This window comes from Dama dama, chromosome 13 (genome assembly GCF_033118175.1).
Source record: "Dama dama isolate Ldn47 chromosome 13, ASM3311817v1, whole genome shotgun sequence".
Taxonomy (NCBI): Eukaryota; Metazoa; Chordata; class Mammalia; order Artiodactyla; family Cervidae; genus Dama; species Dama dama.
In genome coordinates this window covers 77,001,821-77,023,887 of record NC_083693.1, presented here as the reverse complement: position 1 = coordinate 77,023,887, position 22,067 = coordinate 77,001,821, and the positions used below count along the sequence as shown (strand labels likewise).

At 45.1% G+C, this 22,067-nt stretch overlaps 2 gene segments (V, D, J or C); both read left to right on the top strand.

The window, feature by feature from the left end:
• The first annotated feature begins 859 nt into the window (after positions 1–859).
• On the top strand, positions 860–11,417 carry LOC133068080 (immunoglobulin heavy variable 4-38-2-like). The segment is given in 4 exon segments: positions 860–1,007; positions 1,090–1,504; positions 11,208–11,302; positions 11,395–11,417. Coding segments are annotated over 4 exon segments (579 nt in total).
• Positions 11,418–16,858: 5,441 nt separating this feature from the next.
• On the top strand, positions 16,859–17,521 carry LOC133068322 (immunoglobulin heavy variable 4-59-like). The segment is given in 2 exon segments: positions 16,859–16,969; positions 17,052–17,521. Coding segments are annotated over 2 exon segments (501 nt in total).
• Positions 17,522–22,067: the final 4,546 nt, after the last annotated feature.

The window sequence follows — 22,067 nt, the reverse complement described above, 5'->3', positions numbered from 1 at the left end:
CCCAACTCATGGCAGGGACACAGAGAGGAAGAAATAAGCACTTGGAGGAGCAGGGAGTCTGTGCAGAATGACCAGGGCACCTGCCCAACATGTTGGATCACTGAGGAGCTCCCATGCGCTGTCTGACCTTAGTAATTGGTAGCCTTAAAGTTCTCAATATCCACCCTCAAGAAGCAGGTCCTGAGGTTCACAAGCTCCTGCAGACACTCAGTTGTGCAGAGGATCATGCAGGACAGCCCACTGGGCAAGTCAGCCATGCTGGGAAGACGGGCTTCTCAGCAGAAATGACTACTTTGTCCCAAATGTTAACTGCATGGTTAATACTTATGAACGCCCCACCTCCAGGGAAACTCTTGATTTCAAACTGCTTCAGATGAAGAAATGACCTTGTCTGTAAGGGAAATAAAAAATCCTTTGGAGTTATGATAAATTTAAATTGTACCGAGTTTTTTTTTTTAATTGAATGCAATTATCACATAATCTCTCCCTCCTGTTTTAATATCCGGTTCATGAATATAAGCTAATGTAGAAAAGAACAATGAATAAGAGTTTCTGACAAGTATGCAGACTTTAAATCTGAGGTGTTTATTTGACAAATGAAGAGATGAACCTCCATGGGATTACTCTCTTCCCAAAATCTGTGCTTGATATTTGACCACATCTTTTTTCCTGACAAGCCCGTCCACATCCTTTCATTCTTGAACACGAGGCCCGGGGGCATGGGGAGGGGGTCTTCAGGCAGGGACTGAGTTCTCTGAGGGCACAGTCAGCACCTCCTCACAGGGGGAGCCTCAAAGATAGGACCTCCTTTCATTGTTTTCTGTTTTTATGCAGAGGCCGCTCCCACATGCAAAGATCCACTCAGGTCACAGGCTGGAAACAAAGCACCAGGTCACTTAAATTCAGGCTCCTCCTCAGGCTTGAAGAGATTTCAGGAGCGGTGACTCTCATCTGCTCGAAGATGAGCCCACTGTGGACCTTCCTCTTCGTGCTGTCAGCTCCCAGCGGTGAGTGTCTCTGGATCAGACATGGGCACGTGGGGAAGCGGCCTCTGAGCCCGTGAGTCACCGTGCTTCTCTCTGTCCACAGGGGTCCTGTCCCAGGTGCAGCTGCAGGAGTCGGGACCCAGCCTGGTGAAGCCCTCACAGACCCTCTCCCTCACCTGCGCTGTCTCTGGATTCTCACTAACCAGCTATGCTGTACACTGGGTCCGCCAGGCTCCAGGGAAGGCGCTGGAGTGGGTTGGTATCATATATAGTGGTGGAAGCACATACTATAACCCAGCCCTGAAATCCCGGCTCAGCATCACCAGGGACACCTCCAAGAGCCAAGTCTCTCTCTCACTGAGCACCGTGACACCTGAGGACACGGCCGTGTATTACTGTGCAAGATACACAGTGAGGGGAAGTCAGAGAGAGCCCAGACAGAAACCTCCCTGCATGGGCGCCCAGGACCACCAGGGGGCGCTCAGGGCCACCTCGTTCAGGACTGCGCGCAGGAGCAGGTGCCCCGGGGCGCTGGGAGGGAACTCCTGTTTGAATCTGGTTTTCTCGTCCCGCCCAGCGATTCCCTGGAAACCTCTTTTGTGTCCTCACTGTTCCGTTATTGTGGCTTATACTGCTTTCATAAAACCATACATAGTTTTTTTTTTCGTTTAAGTATAGTTGTGTGTTTGTATATATATATATGTGTGTGTGTGTGTGTGTGGAATATGTACCAAAACTCCCGTGTAATTCAATAGTCAGAATTGTGTGTTTTCTCTGTTTTGTTTTTGTCTTGCCATAGACGCTGACTACAACTCTGAGGCTCACCGTTATTTTCCATATGAGTCCAAAGTCATCAGATCTAGTGAATGGCCCAAGAAGTCCCAGGAAACCTTTAAATGTTACTTTTGCTGTTTCTGTACATGTTCAGTGAGAAGACACACCCTCCTGCTTTCAGTCTACCTTCACAAACACTTTGAAGTCTGCAAGTTGTAGTGTTACAGACTGTAATCCAATGTCCCATAGGGAGTTATCCTCATTATTCATGGATTCCGTTTTTGCAAATTCACCTACTTGCTAATTTACATCTGGACCCCAAATTTGACCCCAAAGTGGATGATGACCTTCACCTATATCCATATCCCCTCTCAGCAGGAGTGAAATAATCTTCATTTCCTCTAGTCTCTCACAGGCTGGTTGTGGCCACTTTCTCTCGTCTAAGCAAGGATGTTGCAGGAATGTCCACAAGTCCATCCAGGTGACCGGCTTAGTATAGTATGGAACCAATAAAAAATGAAAAGTATCATGGAAAGTAAGCTTTTGGACATAAAACAGATTGCCAGGCATTTCAGTAGCAAAAATGAATTTATTTAGGACCAACGGAGAATTACAAATTGGAGTCTGCAATTATAAAGAGTCATGTGCAATTCCCCAGTAGAAGTGGAGAGACTGTCTTTTGTATCAAAGTAAAAAGTGAGGTGGGAGGGCTCTTGTAACTAAAACTCTGTGGTTTTTCTTTACCTGAGTTTTTGGCAGAAAAGAAGAGGTAACTTTGTTCATGTTGGAATCAGGGATTGTCCAAGGGCATGAAAACTCCTCCTCCTGTCCACTGAGTTTTATTTAGTTGTACTTTCTCTTTCCTCTCCTCCTCCTCATTCTTATTCTAATGCTTTTACACTTTCCACGTTTGGTCAAGGGCTTCCAAGGTGACATTCCTGGTAGAAAAAAATAAAAAAAAAAACCTGCTAGTAATAGAGTCTCCTGCCAGTGTAAGACAGTTAGGAGAGAAGGGTTCGATCCCTGGGTTGGGAAGGTCCCCTGGAGAAGGCCATGGTAATCCACTCCAGGATTCTTGCCTGGAGAATCCTATGGACAGAGGAGCATGGTGGACTACAGCCCATAGGGTTGCACAGAGTCAGACACGACTTAAACAACTTAAAACACCCTCACTTTTGTCAAGATCCTTCTCAGAAAATGATCAATACTTGGGTTTTTTAAACTTTTGTCTCTCAGTGACAGGAGGAACTTTTCTGGGTGCAGTGTCATTCAGAGGGAAAGTGCGCAGACTGTAAGTCTGTTTCGGTCACATTTAGGTAAGAAGAGGACTGATAGGGAGAGCTCTCAGGCATTTTTTAACTAAAACCCCTGTGTTGTCAAGATCATAGTCATTGGGAAGCACGTGACATTTTACATTATCATCCAGGGTTTGGCAGAAAAATGCCCAATAGTTCTGGTCCAGATATTGTAGAAAGTTCTCATAACATATTACCTTAAACTCTGAAATATCAATAAATTCAGGTCACCTTTGAGGTGCAAGTCCATTGAGGACTCAGCTGTTCTTACTGTGTGTCATGGGAATCCTAGTTCCTATCCTCTGGAGGGTTGGTTAGCAGTGCTTGGTAGGGTCCTTTCCAGTGAGGCTGAAGAGTTCTTCTGGGGCATTGGTCCAGTAGGAGAAGGTACCAGGTGGCAACATATGAGGCTTAGGTCTGTCTCCTGAGAGTCGCTGCAAGTAGATAGCTCCAGAGGATCAGGTGTCAGGAGGTGTCCATGAGTGCGAAACGATCACGATGGACGTCACTGGTGATGGGGGAGTAGGGTAGATGAGGAGTCGTGCAAGAAGCAGCAAATAAAAAGACCTCTTGGGGTGAGGTGGCTGACTGAGAATTGTTAAATGTGGTAAAGCGTCATAACCAGAAGCTCGGTGGCCATAATAACTCTAAGGCTCGAGGACTATCCACACACCACAGCATCTGTTGCCACCCGATGTGTCTGTGGTGGTCCCTTCATTTTAGTGAGAACTCCAAGGGAACCCCTTCATTTTTCACACGACAGGAAACATGGAGATGGCCAGAGGCAGGTGGCCTCTAAAACTCTCCTTTAAAGACTTGAAAGCTCTGTCATCTGGTTTCCCCCATGAAATTGGGTTGGGATTGTAACTGTTGAGAGAATCACAGCTAGATAATAAAGAATTATAAAATCCAATCTCAGCAGTAGTCAACTCGCCCATGAAGAGCCTCACATCAGGCATTTACTTTTGGGATTTAGGAAACTTTGGACACTATGAAGCCTATCTGATATAAGCACAACCTCTTTTGTGATATCAGATACACTAAATGTCACATATGAGTTTGGCACACTGCAATTTTTCTTTAGTGACCTCTTGCTCCTTTAAGGCTAAAATCTTAACACATGGATGCTGTTTCCAACAAGAAAGTTTGAGAAGTAGAGAAAAGAAGAAAATTTCCACATGTTGCAACAAAAGAGATCTCCTAGAACACTGTATTTCATCCAGATCAGCATTCTGGAATATCCAGAAATAAACAGGTCTGTCAATAAAGAACTGAAACTTTCAGTTCAGTCACTCAGTCCTTTCCGACTCTCTGCGAACCCATGGATTGCAGCACGCCAGGCTTCCCTGTCCATCACCAACTCCCGGAGCTTGCTCAAAATCATGTCCATCAATTTGGTGAGGGGTTCCATCCGTCTCATCCTCTGTTGTGCCCTTCGTCTCCTTCCTTCAATCTTTCCAGCATCAGGGTCTTTTCCAATGAGTCCATTCTTGCATCAGGTGGCCAAACTATTGGAGTTTCAGCTTCTTGTCAGTCCTTCCAATGAACCTTCGGGACTGATTTCCTTTAGGATTGACTGGTTTGATCTCCTTGCACTCCAAGGCATTCTCAAGAGTCTTCTCCAACACCACAGTTCAAAAGCATCAATTCTTCGGTGCTCAGCTTTCTTTATAGTCCAACACTGATATCCATACATGACTACTGGAAAAACCATAGATTTGACTAGACAGATCTTTGTTGGAAAACTAATGTCTCTGATTTTTAATATGCTCTCTAGGTTAGTCATAACTTTTCTTCGAAGAAGCAAGCATCTTTTAATTTCATGGCTGCAGTCACAATCTGCACTGAGATTGGAGCCCAGAAAAGTAAGGTCAGTCACTGTTTCCACTGTCTCCCCATCTATTTGCCGTGAAGTGATGGGACCAGATGCCATGATCTTGGTTTTCTGAATGTTGAGTTTTAAGCCAACTGTTTCACTCTCCTCTTTCATTTCATCAAGAGGCTCTTTAGTTTTTCTTCACTTTCTGCCTTGAGGGTGGAGTCATATGAATACCTGAGGTTACTGATATTTCTTTTGGCAATCTTGATTCCAGTTTGGGCTTCATCCAGCCCAGCACTTCTCATGATGTACTCTTCACACTCTCTATTCATGATACAGGTCTATTTATCAACTCTGATGTTTGTAAGTTTATTCTCTAAGTCTATGCTTTGATTCCTGTGTCAGTGTTATTGTTACCACTGTTGTTGTCAGGACAGAGTTTTTAATAAATACAAAAAGTTAGAAATGATCTATGAATCATGTGTGTGGGTTGATATCTAAAAATTCATTCTGATGCTCAGGGCACCAAAAACTTCACTCTGCTGACACAGTCATCTTGCAAAGAAAGTCAGGGCCCAAGAAATGTCCACACAAAGAGGACATGAGGCCCAGCACTGTACTCTGACTGAGCCCCAGGCTACAGTCAGGTCAACCTTCCTTACATGTGAGTGTATTGTAAGAGGGGACCCTGGAGATGAACTTGAGACCCTCACAGGAGCCCTGCGTCAGACAGGGTGGACCCTCCCAAAGCACAGAGTGTGAACAAAATAAAGGGTGACTGCCACTTTAAACTGCCTAATGTTGTGATTGCTTCCTTCGCATCAGAAAACACCTGAAAATTTTACACATTTCCACATGGGACCCATTTCCCCATTTCATAAATAGTAAGTATACGGCACAGTTGGACGGGGTGACTGGACAAAGGTCACTCTGCTATTTGAGGTGCTATGAGACAGTCCCAGGTCAGAATCCAGAGCCAAAGTCCTCCTAGCAAGATACAGGGAGGACCTAAGTTCCCGGGCAGGAATCCCGGGCTCCCAGGTAGGAAGACACACCTGTGTGCATGGAGAACAACACCAACTGGTTACACTTTAGCAGGACCACACTGCCACTGGTGAGGTCAGTACTTAGGAGACAGTGACCACCACCACACTTTTTCCTCACTCGACCTCAGGGAATGCATTTCAGGTTAATTTGCTGGTGGTTTTATTCTATTCAGTGGCCTCTGCCCTAGTTAAGTTAATATTCTTCTCTTTTACTCTCTGGGCATTTCCGTCTCTCCAGGATTTAAATCCAATGCTTGTCTTATTACTGTTACTATCTGATAAATTGATGAGAAAAACATCTACTTCTGCTTCATTGACTGCACTAAAGCCTTTGACTGTGGGTCACAACAAACTATGGAAATTTCTCAAATAAACAGGAATACCAGGCCACCTTACCCACCTCCTGAGAAATCTGTATGGAGGCCAAGAAGCCATAGTTTGAAATGGACATGGAACAATGGACTGATTCAAAATTGGGAAAGGAGTACGTCAAGACTGTGTATTGACACTCTGCTTATTTAACTTACATTTACAGGACATCATGTGAAATGCTGGGCTGGATGAAGCACAAACTTGAATCAAGGTTGCCAGGAGAAATAATAATAACCTCTGATATGCAGGTGACACCACCCTTATGACAGAAAGTGAAGAGGAACCTAAAGAGCCTGTTGATAAAAGTGAAAGTGGAGAGTGAAAAAGCTGGCTGAAAAGTCAACATTCAAGAAACTGAGGTCATGGCATCTGTGAACTATGATCATAATCACTTCATAGATAATAGACGGGGAAACAGTGGAGGCCTTGACAGGCTTTATATGCTTGAGCTCCACAGTTTCTGCAGATGGTGACTGCAGCCATGAAATTAAAAGAAGAAAAGTTTGGAAGGAAACCTATGACCAACCTAGACAGAATATAAATAGCAGGTACAATACTTTGCCAACAGAGGTCCCTTTATGCAAAGCTATGGTCTTTCCATAGGTCATGTTCGGGTGTGAGAGTTGGACCATAAAGAAAGCTGAGCACTGAAGAATTAATGGTTTTGAACTGCGGTGTTGGATAAGAGTCTTGAGGGTCCCTTGGACTGCAAGAAGATCAAATCAGTCACTCCTAAAGGAAATCAATCCTAATATTCATTGGGAGTACTGATGCTGAAGCTGAAACTCCAGGATTTTGGCCACCGGAAGGGAAGAGCCAACTCATTGGAAAAGAGCCTGATGCTGGGAACCATTGAAATCAGGAGGACAGGGGGGCGAGAGAGGATGAGATGGTTGGCTGGCTTCACTGACTCAGTGACATGATTTTGAGAAACCTCGGGGAGATGGTGAAGGACAGCAAAACATGGGGTGCTTCCATCCATGGGGTCTCAGAGAGTCAGACACCACTCAGTGACTAAACAATAACATTTGATGAGATTTTGATCATGTGTAAGTTGTATGCAGATGACACCACCCTTATGGGAGAAAGTGAAGAGGAACTAAAAAGCCTCTGGATGAAAGTGAAAGAGGAGAGTGAAAAAGTTGGCTTAAAGCTTAACATTCAGAAAACTAAGATCATGGCATCTGGTCCCATCACCTCATGGGAAATAGATGGGGAGACAGTGGAAAGTGTCAGACTTTATTTTTTTGGGCTCCAAAATCACTGCAGATGGTGACTGCAGCCATGAAATTAGAAGACGCTTACTCCTTGGAAGGAAAGTTATGACCAACCTAGAGAGCAAATTAAAAAGCAGAGACATTACTTTGCCAACAAAGGTCTGTCTGGTCAAGGCTATGGTTTTTCCAGTGGTCATGTATGGATGTAAGAGCTGAACTGGGAAGAAAGCTGAGTGCCAAAAAATTGATGCTTTTGAACTGTCCTCCAGGCTTCAGCAAAGGGAACAGATTTTCCTTCCTCATTGTGAAATCTCAGCCCTGCACTACTGGTAGACCAGCTGTCCCTGCCAGGATGGAGGCTCTGGCATTGCTGCCTGGTCTCTTGCATAAATGCCCAGGCAGAACCACGGGATCCTCTGTGGGTCACTGGGAATAATGCAAGTTACAGGGGATGTGGGTGTGTGTGCTCTACATGTGCTCCTTGCTTCCAGGTCCAATAAATCCCTACAGGCTTAGACAATACCTACATCCTGTTCTACTGTGACGTTTGCTTTATGTAAAATATTTACCATCAAAGCAATTACCACTAGACACATAGATAGCTGGTGGGAAAGGTTATAGTCAGACAGATACTAGCATGCACTTTCAGACAAGTGCTGAAAACAAATCTGTAATCCTTTCTTTACCACAACATCTTAATGGAGCTCTAGAATGGAGGAAAATCAGGCCTGTTCTCCTTCCAGGAACAGACCAGGGCGTGAGTAGGCACGTCCGGCTCTGTCCAGCATCCCCTGTAGGGGCAGCCAGGTCCAGTGTGAGAAGCCCAGGCAGACAGGAGGGCTCACTGTGCCCTGATGTGTGCCCTCCAGCACATCACCGCAAGTCCAGGCTGCAGGTTAGCTTCACGTCTGTAAGACGCAGGTAAACCAATTCCTACATCACATTCTAGTTGTGCTGGTGTAGAAAAAAAATAGTAATAAAACAGGCACTGAGTGTCAGGGCCCAGGGAAAGTCACTCCCAAACGGGCCTCCATGGCATATTGATTGCTATGAACTGAAGTGAGTTAAGAAAGGACCATTGAGCTGCTGTGGGCACTGCTCTCAATTCCAAGGTATCCCTGAGTACACTGGCAATTATGGCTTGTCAGGTGGCTCAGTGGTGGAGAATCTGCCTGCCCAGAAGGAGACCCGGGTTCAATTCCTGGGCCCAAAAGAAGGAACCAGAAACCTACTGCAGTATTCTTGCCTGGGAAATCCCATTGACAGAGGAGCCTGATGTGCAACAGTCCATGGTGTCAAAAAAGAATCAGACACAACTTAATGAGTGAACAAAACCAACATGCAAGCAGTTGGCCCTGGTGGCTCTTATGCATGGTTTTCACCAGATCACCAGCACACATCCTCGGAGCTCAGCCACCTGGACTGCACCTGGACCTGCTATGGGAGCTATGGAGGCAACATGGACACTCCTCTGACCCAGCCCCCTTGTGTACAGATCCACAGAGTGCACGGCTGCTAAAACTAGAACCATCCAAGCTCAAGAGCCCTTGTTGTCTTTTGGGGTTTTCACAGGTGCTGAATTTAGCAAGCCATCCCTGGAAGTGTCCCTGCTCAGTTCACACAGCGCACGGAGAGATTTCCCTCCTTTTCCTTAGCCGCACATCCCTGCATGCTCAGCTAAAAGTGAATAACCTGGGAATCATGGACAAATTCTTAGAAAGACATGACCTTCAAAGAATCAATGAGGTCTTTATCTTTCTGGCTTACTTCACTCTGTATAATGGGCTCCAGTTTCATCCATCTCATTAGAACTGATTCAAATGAATTCTTTTTAATGACTGGGTAATAATCCATGGTGCATATGTACCACAGTTTCCTTATCCATTCGTCTGCTGATGGACATCTAGGTTGCTTCCATGTCCTGGCTATTATAAACAGTGCTGTGATGAACATTGAGGTGCATGTATATGGTATACTAACACATATATATGGAATTTAGAAATGTGGTAATGATAACACTATATGCAAAACAGAAAAAGAGACACAGATGTACAGAACAGACTTTTCGACCCTGTGGGAGAAGGTGAGGGTGGGATGTTTGGAGAGAACAGCATCGAAACATGTATATTATCAAGGGTGAAACAGATCACCAGCCAGCCTGGATGCATGAGACAAGTGCTCGGGGCTGGTACACTGGGAAGACCCAGAGGGATGGGGTGGGGAGGGAGGTGGGAGGGGGGATTGGGATGGGGAATACATGTAAATCCATGGCTGATTCATGTCAATGTACGGCAAAAACCACTACAACATTGTAAAGTAATTAGCCTCCAACTAATAAAAAAAATGGAAAAAAAAAAAAAAAGAATCAACGAGGAAGAAATAGAAAATATGAACAGACCAATTACAAGTAATGGAATTGAAGATGTGATTAACAATGCTCCAACAACCAAAAGTCCACAACCAGATGGCTTCAGGGTAAGAATCTATCAGACATTTAGAGAAGAGCTAACACCTATCCTCAAACGGTTTTTTCTTTTATAATTCAGAGAGAAACACTCCCAAGCTCTTTCTACAAGGCCATCATCACCCTGATACTACAGGAAGACAAGGACATCACAAAGGAGAAAATTATGGCCAAAATTACTGACACGCAAGGATGCAAAAATCTCTCAACAATATACTAGTAAACAGAATCCAGCAACACATTAACAGAAAACAACACCATGATGGAGATGGATTATCCAGGGATGCAGGATTCTTCAATATGTGCAAATTAATCAACATGACACACCATATTAAGAGATTAAGAAAGAAAACCTATATGATCATCATAATTGATGAAGAAAACATTTTTTTCGTTCTATCTGAATTTCAGAAATTGTTTGGAGAGAACTCTAATAGATGAAAACAGCTACTTGGAAGATCCAAGAAATTAAAATTATAGAAACCTACTCATCCTGTGTAGAAACCTACTCATCCTGTGTTGGAGTAGGAAATGGCAACCCACTCCAGTACTCTCACCTGGAAAATCCCATGGAGGGGGGACCGTGGTAGGCTACAGTCCATGGGATCACAAAGAGTCGGACACGACTGAGCAGCTTCACTTTCACACATCCTGTGTAGTTTTATTCTAGTGATCAGAAAACTGGTACAATGCCATGACCTGTTCCCAGCGTCCCACACAGGCCAAGTGTTCCAGATCCAAAGGCCAGGGTGAGAGAACTCAAATGTCCCAGTTGGATGAGTGGAGCCTAAAGCTGCCTTACCCAACTTATAAGAACAAGTTTCCCCCACGTGCAATTTTCCTCCATTCCCTAGAGTACAATCTACCCCTGGGCTGTGGGAGCTCACAGAACTCCCCTCACACAGGACTGAGGTCTAGGGAAGGCAGAGCTGTGGTCTAAAAGTTAAGGCTTCTCCTGTGCCTGACGGCTGTGGCTGCAGGTGACTGACAGCGACTGACTCCCCTTGTCCGCACGTGTCCTGTCCCAGGTGCAGCTGCAGGTTCCGGCCCAGGACTGGTGAAGCCGTCCCACACACTATCCCTCACCTGTGCGTCTCTGGTTCCTCCATACCAGTGGTCACTGGGGAGTTGGATCCACCAGTCCCAGGGCAGGGGTAGAGTGGATGTGAGCCGTCATTTCTGGTGGCAACCCTTACTGCAACCCACCCCTCAAGAGCCGCACCTCCATCTGCAGAGACACATCCAAGAACCAGCTCTCCCTGCAGCTGATGTCTGTAACCAGCGAGGACCCAGCCGTGTATTACTGTGCAAGAGACATCGCGGGGGGAGGTCAGTGTGAGCCCAGAACCAAGCCAGCCTGCAGGAGACAGGCTGGGGGATGCAGGGGTGGTGCTCGGGACTCACTCTTGTTCCCTCCCCAGGAGCAGGTGCAGATGGAGGTTAAGGGCCGGTTTCCTGTCAGGATCTGTGATTTCCTCTACAGTCAATACTTCCCCTTGGGGAACATCTCTGGCCTCAATATTCTTTTTTATCTCTTAGTTCTTTGACCTATAAAGATTTGTTGGAATAAGAGAAAGTCATTTTCTCCTGCAGAAAAGCAGAGTCACTTACTGACACTTTCTTCTGTCGCCAAGTGCCAAGTAATTTCCAAATCTATGGAGGTAAGTCAGCTACATACATGCAAGGCACTCTACGGGGCTCAACGGGGCAGCTCAGCACAGGGCAGTGAGCAAGCCTGCCAGGAGGTAGCAGCACGATGCACATGGTGGACATCAGGCAGAGAGACAGACCCCTGCTGCTGGTGGTGTTGTCTGCACACTTGCTCACAGCATCAAGCTCAGTGGGCACTATGAAAAGGTAAGGATCCACACCAAACCTTGGTTCAAACTTGCAGTATGTGCACGTGCACACATAGACACACACACAGATACACCAAGGGGATTTACTAATAAACCCTTCATCACGTCCATTATCCAGGTGTCATTTGAGAGGAGGAAAATCCTCTCAGCAATCAGAAATGAAGCCTGAGTCTGGAGTGGAGCCCTGACCAGGACATCTACTTCTACTGGGGTTCAGAGGTGTTAACGCAATGAGGGTCCTGCTCACAGGAGAGGCTCCTATGAGTTCAGTCTCACACCTGCATCAAAAGAGAGAAAACAAGTTTCTTATTGAATCTCCAGTGTGTGGGCAGAGGAGAAAAGCAGGATTAAGCCTTAAGGGGTCAGTAGTCATCAAAACACAGAGTCTGACATTTTCTTCTTCTTAGCCACTATAAGAAAGGATGAAAGAAAGCGGTAAATGATCACTAAAGGTGGGATAACCCAAGTCCTTAGAAAACAAGAGGACTGCTGACCTGTAAGCAAGCAATGATAATATTAAATTCATGATGGGTTTAGAGGAAGGTTTAGCCCAGAAACTTGGGTGCAAGCTGTCCACTGTGTAAGGTCATGGCTTGTTTTGAAGGTCTTGGGTCTGCAGTGTGTTCCTACAATGAAGAGAGTCCACCATATCTAGGAGAATCTTCATTTTAAAAGGCTCTATTGAAGTACAGAGCTGAAAAATTGATGTAAATGAAATGTACTGCTGGAGAAGAGTCTTCAGTTTCCCTTGGACTGCAAGGAGAACAGACCACTCAATTCAAAAGAAAATCAACCCTAAATATTTTTGGAAGGACTGATGCTGATGCTGAAGCTCCCATACATTGGCCACCTGATGCAAAGAGCTGAGCCATTGAAAAAGACTCTAATGCTGGGAAAGATTTCAGGCAAAAGGAGAAGGGGAAGATAGAGGATGTTGTGGTTAGATAGCATCACTGGAGATACTGGTGCACGGAGGAGCTTGGCGTGATGCAGCCCAGGGGTTTCAAAGAGTCAGACATGACTGAGCACATTTATCAATGTCTTATCATTTCTTGTATGAGCTCTTGTGCAAAAGTGTGCAACATTTTGACATACTTAATTTTAATTATAAATATTTTCCACAGACTTCCTTGTAATTAAATGAAATGACATTTCAAGTTAAAAATACTGTGGTGTGAGGCCACATCTTCACACATTGAACTCACAGACTGAACTCACACACTGAACTCACGGATCCTAGTTCGGACACAACACATCTGTGCACAGAAGAGGTCCATGAACCTGGGACCTGTTATATTTCCCTCTGTGGGAACATGAAATTATATGTGTCTCCTAACTCCACCAGCTCATGGTGTCCAGGTCAGATGCGGGGCATCTCTGCAAATGCAGGCCCTGATGCCCCTTGGTGAGTAGCAACAGTCTCACCTGCTCCAGGTGTCGGATGCCACACCTTCCCTCCCCTGCCCCACAGCATCAGCTCACTTCTCAGGTCCAGACCAGAGAGTCTAGAGGTGTCCTGTGATTCTTGCTCTTCCTGCTTTGGTTGAAGGTCTTATTACCTACACACGGGCAGCGCAGATTCTTTCTGATTTAATTTACTCACTCATATGATTGAAAAGATAGAAGATGTCTGAGGAGGCCTTAGAAATAGGTGAGAAAAGAAGACAAGTGAAAGGCCAAGGAGAAAAGGAATGATATACCATCTGATAGTAGAGTTTCAAAGAAGAGGAAGGAGAGATAAGAAAGACTGCTTAAGTGAACAATGAAAGGAATAGAGAAAAACAACAGAATGGGAAAGACTAGAGATCTCTTCAAGGAAATTAGAGATACCAAGGGAACACTTCATGCAAAGATGGGCACAATAAAGCACAGAAATGTTAGGGACCTAACAGAAGCAGAAGATATTAAGAAGAGGTGGCAAGAATACACAGAAGAGGTGTACAAAAATGATCTTCATGACCCAGAGAATCACAATGGTGTGATCATTCAGCTAGAGCCAGATATCCTGGAATGTGAAGTCAAGTGGGCCTTAGGAAGCATCACTACGAACAAAGCTAGTGGGAGTGATGGAATTCCAATTGAGCTATTTCAAATCTTAAAAGATGATGCTGTGAAAGTGATGCACTCAATATGCCAGCAAATTTGGAAAACTCAGCAGTGGCCACAGGACTGGAAAAGGTCAGCTTTCATTCCAACCCCGAAGAAGGGCAACACCAAAGAATGGTCAAACCACTGGACAACTGCACTCACATCACATGCTAGCAAGGCCGTGCTCAAAATCCTCCAAGCTAGGCTTCAACAACACATGAACTGAGAACTTCCAGATGTACAAGCTGGATTAGAAAAGGTAATGGAACCAGAGATCAGATTGCCAACAACATTTGGATCATAAAATAGCAAACAATTTTTAAAAAAATCTACTAATGCTCCATGACTATGCTAAAGCCTTTGACTGTGTGGATCACAACAAAGCATGGAAAATTATTAAAGAGATGGCAATACCAAACCACATTACCTGCCTCCTGAAAAATGTTTATGCAGGTCAAGAAGCAATAGCTAGAACAGATCATGGAAGAAGAGCCTGGATCAAGAATAGGAAAGGAATGAATCAAGGCTCTCTATTGTCACCGTGTTTATTTAACTTACATGAAGTGTACATAACACAAATGCTGAGCTGTAGGAATCACACGGTGAAATCAAGTCTTCCAGTAGAAATATCAATAACCTCAGATATGCAGATGACACCACTCTTATGGCAGAAGTCGAAGAGGAACTAAAGAGCCTCTTGATAAAGGTGAAAGAGGAGAGTGAAAAGGCTGGCTTAAAGTTCAACATTCAAATTACTAAGATCATGGCATGAGGACCCATGACTTCATGACATATATAGGGAAACAACGGAATCAGTGAAAGTCTTTATTTTCTTGGGGTCAAGAATCACTGTGGATGATGACTGAAGCCATGAGACTAAAAGACACTTACTGCTGGGAGAAAAGCTCTAACAATACTAGACAGTGTATTAAAAAGCAGAGACATGACTTTGTCAGCAACAGTCCATATAGTCAAAGCCTTGGTGTGTCTGTTAGTCATGTAAGGATGTGAGAGTTGGACCATAAAGAAGGCTGGAAGCTGAAGAACTGATGCTTTTGAACTGTGGGACTCTTGAGAGTCCCTGAGACTGCAAGGAGATCAAACCAGTCCATCCTAAAGGAGATCAGTCTGAATATTCATTGGAAGGACTGATGCTGAAGCTGAAGTTCCAATACTGTGACCACTAGACGGGAAGAGCCAATTCATGGGATAAGACGCTGATGCTGGGACAGATAGAAGGCAGGAGGAGAAGGAGATGACAGAATCAGATGGTTGGATGGCATCAGTTTGAACAAGCTCTGGGAGATGGTGAAGGGCAGGGAACTACAGTCCATGGGGTCACAAAGAGTCAGACATGACTGAGCGACTGAACAGCAACAACAACCAATATTATGGAAAAGACAGAAGCAATATGGTCCATTTAGGTCTCTCCTCATGAAACGGGATGGAGGATAGGGCTTTTCATAGACAGCAGTTTCCACTTCAGCCGATACACAGCTGAGATCCCTGGGCTGAGGGAGAGCTGACCTGCCCCAAAGCTGCAGTGTTGACATATCAGGAAGGAGTGGACCAGGGTCACATGGGCAGGGTGTCAGTCAGAGATGGGGACTCACACCGGTCTTTTCTGGCTCCAGGAGAGATAACACCACTGATGGCAGCACTCACCACCCCCGGAAAACCCACCTAAAGTCCAGACACGTGGTGACGGCCGTCATCCCCAGTCTACATGCTCACAGCCGGGATGCAGGTGCGAGGCCACAGCCTCAGGGCCACAGGGAGACGGGGGAGCTGAGCTTTGCTCTCCAGCACTGCTGACTCAGAGGACCTCAGGCTCAGTCCAGGACACGGAGACCCTGGGCTCGGGAAAGCTGCTCTCAGTGCGGTTTTCAAGGGAACCTGCTTCCTGAGGAGGGGCTTTCCTCTGACCATGCTGCCCTCACACTCTGCATGCTGTTCACTGTGAAGGTTTACCTCCAAGAACCATGCATGTCCTCTCACCACTGTGGTGGGGACTATGTTCCCTGAGCTCCCAACTCACGGCAGGGACACAGAGAGGAAGAAATAAGCACTTGGAGGAGCAGGGAGTCTGTGCAGAGTGAGCAGGGCACCTGCCCAGCATGTTGGAGCACTGAGGAGCTCCCGGGAGCTGTCTGTCCTCAGTCTGCAGTAGCCTTGGGGTCCGCAGTGTCCACACGCAGGGTGGGGGTCCTGAGGTTAACAAGCTCCTGCAGACACTGAGTTGTGCGCAGGACAGTGTGGGACAGCGCACTGGGCAAGTCAGCCATGCTGGGAAGACGGGCTTCTCAGCAGAAACATCTACTTTGTTCACAAAGTTAATGCTGTGTGTAATTACTGTGAATAAACCATCTCTAGAGTGATTCTTGAGGGTATTTAAACTGTTCCAGATGAAAAAATAGTCATAAAGATAAGGTAAATATAAATGCTTTGGGAATTCTGGTAAACATTAAGTTGGACTCAACTCCGTTTGAATTCAATGTGATTATTACTTGTATATTTTGTCTCTAATGTTTGAATATGGAGTAAGAAAACATAAGCTAATCAGAAAAGAAAAAAAAACAAGAGTTTGTGTCTCACACCTGGGTGGTCCCCGAATGTGTGGTGGGCTTTTGTTGAGTGAAGGTAAACACCTCCATGAAGTTAAAGTCTCTTCCCAAAATCTGCCTTTGTTCCCTGACAGCATCATTTTTCCCGAACAACCCTCCCTCATCATTCCATTCCTCCATAAACAGTCTTCCTGGCAGGGGGAGGGGGACCGCAGGAGGGGCTGAGTTCTCTGATTGAACAGTCGGCGTCCTCCTCACGGGGCGAGGTCCATAGACTGAACCTCCTTTCACTGCTTTCTGCTTTTTATGCAGAGGCCCCTCCCACAGGCAAATATCCACTCAATTCACAGGCTGGAAACAAAGCACCAGGTCACTTAAATTCAGGCTCCTCCTCAGGCTTGAAGAGGTTTCAGGAGCGGTGACTCTCATCTGCTCGAAGATGAGCCCACTGTGGACCTTCCTCTTCGTGCTGTCAGCTCCCAGCGGTGAGTGTCTCTGGATCAGACATGGGCACGTGGGGAAGCGGCCTCTGAGCCCGTGAGTCACCGTGCTTCTCTCTGTCCACAGGGGTCCTGTCCCAGGTGCGGCTGCAGGAGTCGGGACCCAGCCTGGTGAAGCCCTCACAGACCCTCTCCCTCACCTGCGCTGTCTCTGGATTCTCACTAAGCAGCTATGGTGTAAGCTGGGTCCGCCAGGCTCCAGGGAAGGCGCTGGAGTGGGTTGGTGGAATAAGTAGTGGTGGAAGTACATACTATAACCCAGCCCTGAAATCCCGGCTCAGCATCACCAGGGACACCTCCAGGAGCCAAGTCTCTCTCTCACTGAGCAGCATGACACCTGAGGACACGGCCGTGTATTACTGTGCAAAGGACACAGTGAGGGGAAGTCAGAGAGAGCCCAGACAGAAACCTCCCTGCATGGGCGCCCAGGACCACCAGGGGGCGCTCAGGGCCACCACGTTCAGGACTGCGCCCTGGAGCAGGTGCCCCGGGGTTCTGGGAGAGAAAACTTCGAATCTGTGATTTTTCTTTTCCTGCCCCATTGCTTCCCTGGAAAACCTCTTTTGTGTCCTTAATTTTTCATTACTGTGTTTTATATTTCTTTCATAAAACTATGCATAGTTTGTATTTTCCCTTTAAGTATAGTTGTGTGTGTGTACATATACGTCTGTGTGGAATATGTACCAACTCACACATGTAATCTAATACTCAGGAGCTGTGTGTTTTCTCTGCTTTATTTTTTTCTTCTCAAAGAGGCTCAGTACAACTCTGAGGCTCACCATCATTTTTCATATGAGTCCAAAATTCTTGAAACTGGTGAATGACCCAAGAAGGCCCAGGAGATCTTTAAATATTACTTTTTGTTGTTTCTGTACATGTTCAGTGAAAAAACACACCCTCCTGCTTTCAGTCAATCTCCAGAAACACTGAATTCTGCATATTGTGTTATAGACTCTAATGCCAGATTGTCCCATAGGAAAAGATCCTTGTTATTCATGGATTTCATATTTGCAAATTCACCCACTTGCTAATTTGCATTTATACATTTAGTTTTGGCATTTAGGAAACTTTGGGCAAGATGATGCCTATCTGATATAAACACAGCCCTTTTCTGATATCAGATGCACTAAATGTCACATATGTATTTGGCAAACTGCAAGTTTTTTTCGTTTTTAGTGACCTCTTGTCCCTTTAAGGCTTAAATATTACCAGGTGGATGCTTCTTCCAACAAGAAAGCTTGAGACATAAAGAACAGAAGAAAATTTCCACATATTGCAACAAAATAGAACTTCTAGAACATTGTATTTTTATTCAGATCAGCCTTCAGGGTTATCCAGAAATAAGATCTCTCAGTAAAGCACTGAAACTTTACTGTCCAGATACATTATTATCCTCAACATTGAAGGGGAAATGGTGGTGGCAGCTTCATCCACATTAATATTAATGAATGCACTGCACAAATTAATTACACTAAAGCATTTACTGGCAGGTGAGTGGAGGTTAGTCTCATGTGAGGGTTAAGAACGGCACAGAGTTTTTACTGCTCTGCATTTATTGCTCCAAGGTCCTGGTCACACCTCCACCCTTGGCCCTTACCTTTTCTCTCCAGGAAAATAGGAGTATTTCAGGGACAAGCACGAGGGTAATGAAGAAGCAGTGTGAAGCGATGACCCAGCAAGGGTGGGGCCATCTTCCATTCAGGGCCCCTGCTCATTCACCTCTCAGGGTCAGCACCCTGGGTTTTCCATGAATTTAATAGTTCTAGTTTAACCCTCCTCCCAATTCTCACACCATCTCGACATATCTAGCACAGGTAGCCTGATGCTGGTCCAGTTTCTTTCATCATATGGTCTCCCTACATGTCTTAGTGGTTTAAGTGTGCATCGTACAGGTAAATTGATACCTCATTTCATAAATTATGTCATTTATGTAAAAATAAAAAAGCACAATAGATAATATACATTTATCATGCCAAATCACATGATAATAAAGATATTTACCTGAATGCTTTCATTGATAGAAAGAAAAATGTTAGAGACTTCTGAATATAATTCCCATGCACACTGCTTATATAGAAATAAATGGTTGCCACGTGTTCACCTGGAAAACTTCACATAATAAAAACTAAGTTTCCCAAATGCTATCAACAAATGCTGTAGACACCTGCAGGTGTCCTGTGTGAGGTGCAGCTGCTGAAGTCTGGGGGAGGCTTGGTGCAGCCCTGGGCGGGGGGGTCTCTGAGACTCTCCTGTGTAGCCTCTGGATTCACCTTCAGTAGCTATGGCATGCACTGGGTTCGCCAGGCTCCAGGGAAGGGCCTGGACTGGGTCTTATATATTAATACTGGCGGTGGTAGTACATACTCTGCAGACTCTGTGAAGGGCCGATTCACCATCTCCAGAGACAACTCCAAGAGTACAGTGACTCTGCAAATGAACAGCCTGAGAGCTGAGGACATAACCACGTATTACTGTGCAAGAGACACAGTGAGGGGAAGTGAGTTAGTGTGAGCCCAGACAAAACCTCCTGTAGGGAGACAGGGGGAGCTGCAGGGGGCACTCAGGACCTGCCTGTATAGAAGCTTATACCAGCGACAGGTGCAGAGGGACTGGGAAGGGGCTTCCCTTGGAGACAAGGATTACCTTCCTCTCCCATCTCCCAGCTGTTCTCAGGGACATTTCCTGCTGTGACTTTTCTGCTCTGGTGTACACTTTCTGCAGACACTTTCTGCAGGCACTAATGTGAGAACATTCTGTTTGCAGATTGGACCTCTCCTACATCCAGCCCCTTCATTCAATGTACTCCTTGTCACAAATAGAATACCCCCTCTGACCTGAGATGTGCACACTGTCCCCTCATGGGCCCTTCCCCAGATCAGCACAGGGGAATGATCCCATGCGGTTATGATTAGCCCCCAGGATCTCTGTCCTCCTTGCAGCACAATCTCCTCTTGGTCCTCATCCACTCGGGTGGACACTAGTTCCAGCGATTGCCCTTCTGTGTTCATCCCTCGTTCTCATGGATGAGGAGGGAGTTCACCTGAAGATGACTCCTGTTTCCCCAAGAGGCAGGCAGGAGCACATGTCCAGAAATGGAACCTGTCCCAGCCCCGCTGGTCACATCTGGGTGGTCTCTGAAAGCAGTCCTGGGCTGTGAGCTATGACGTGTCTCTCTTCCTCAACACAAGAGTCCACGTGGATGATGGGAACCAGGTGACCGAGTCCTGACTCTGCCCACTCTCTGCTGTCTCCTAGTTTCCCTAAGACAGCCTCATAAATGCTGTCTGTCGTCTACAGAAAATGAGGTTGTTTCCTGGTCACAAATTCAAGATGCACTGTAGTGAGTGTATAGGGACACGTATAAGTAGTGTGCATATCCTATAACTTATTGCATTTGCTAGTCCTAGAAGTTTTTATTAGGAATCCTTTGTTTCTTTCATGAAGATGATTTTGTTTGCAAACAAAGAAAATTTTATTTCTTCTTTTATGGTTTGGATGCCTTTTATTGTCTTGCTGCTGTTGTTGTTTTATCACTAAGTCGTGTCCAACTCTTTGCCACCCCATGGACTGTAGCCCACCAGGCTCTTCTCTCCATGAAATTTCCCAGGCAAGAATACTGGAGTGGGTTGTCATTTCCTTCTCTAGGGATCTTCCCAACCTACTGATTGAACCAGCATCCCCTGCATTTGCGAGCAGATTCTCTTCACCACTGAGACCCCAGGGAGGCCCGCCTTTTATGTCTATTTCACACCTAAGTTACACCGGCAAGGACTTCTAGCCGTCTTTGAAGAGTTAGACTTGGCTGAGTGACTGAACAAACAAGCAAAGTATCGTCAACAAATGGTGCAGAGAAAATTGGATAGCCACATCCAAAGTAGTTAAATCTGACCCTTAACATGGTATAGAAAGATCAACTCAAAAAGGATTAAAGATACAAATGTAACACCTGGATCTATAAAACTCTTAGAAAAATATATGGGAAGTTTCAAGATGCTGGGTTTTCAGTGATATTATAGAGATGAGGAGAAACGTGTAGGCAAAAACAGGAGAAATACAGACCTGAGACTAAAAAGTGCTGCACAGCCATGAACACAAAATATAGAGTAAATATGAAATACAAACTATGAAATAGCAGAAACAATTTGTAAACCTTTTGTCTAATAAGGGGCTAATATCTTTAAAATATAAGGAACTTCTAAGAAATAGTAGTGGTAGCTAGAATAATTACTGATTTAAAATAAGTTGGGTTGAGAATTTAAATAGACATGTCTTTAAAGAAGAAAAACAAATGGTTGGTAAGCATTTGGAAAATGATGGATGTCAGTAACTCTCAGGAAAATGAAAATCAAAACCTCAAGAGGATATCACTTTAAACTTGTCAAGATGCCATCTTGAAAACAAAATCAGATAATGGTATCAAAAAACAGAAAACTACAGGCCAGCATCGCTGATGAACATAGACACAGAAAATCTTTAACAAAATACTAGCAAAGGGAATCCAACAACACATTAGAAGTATCATACATCATGATCATTGGGACTTATCCTAGAGAGTCAAGGATTTCTCAGTGTCTGTAAATCAATCAGGCAGGGTAACACACCACAACAAATTGAAGAATAAAAATCTTATGATCATATGAAGAGATGCACAAAAGGCTTTTGACAACATTCAACACCCATTCAATATCCATGGGCTTTCCTGGTGGCTCAGAGGGTAAAGCATCTGCCTGCAATGTGGGAGACCCGGGCTCGATCCCTGGGTAGGGAAGATCCCCTAGAGAAGGAAATGGCAAAACCCACTCCAGTACTCTTGCCTGGAAAATTCCATGGATGGGGGAGCCTTGTAAGTTACAGTCCATGGGATCACAAAGAGTCTCACACGACTGAGCAACTTCACTTCTCCACACCCATTTATGATAAAAATAAAACTCTTCAGAAGGTTAACATGGTGTGAACATACCTAAATATAATAAAGGCCATAAACAGCAGACCCATAACAAGCATCAGCCCAAATGGGGAAAAACTGAAAGTGTTTTCTGTAAGATCAAGAACAAGACAAGGATGTCCACTCTCACCACTATTA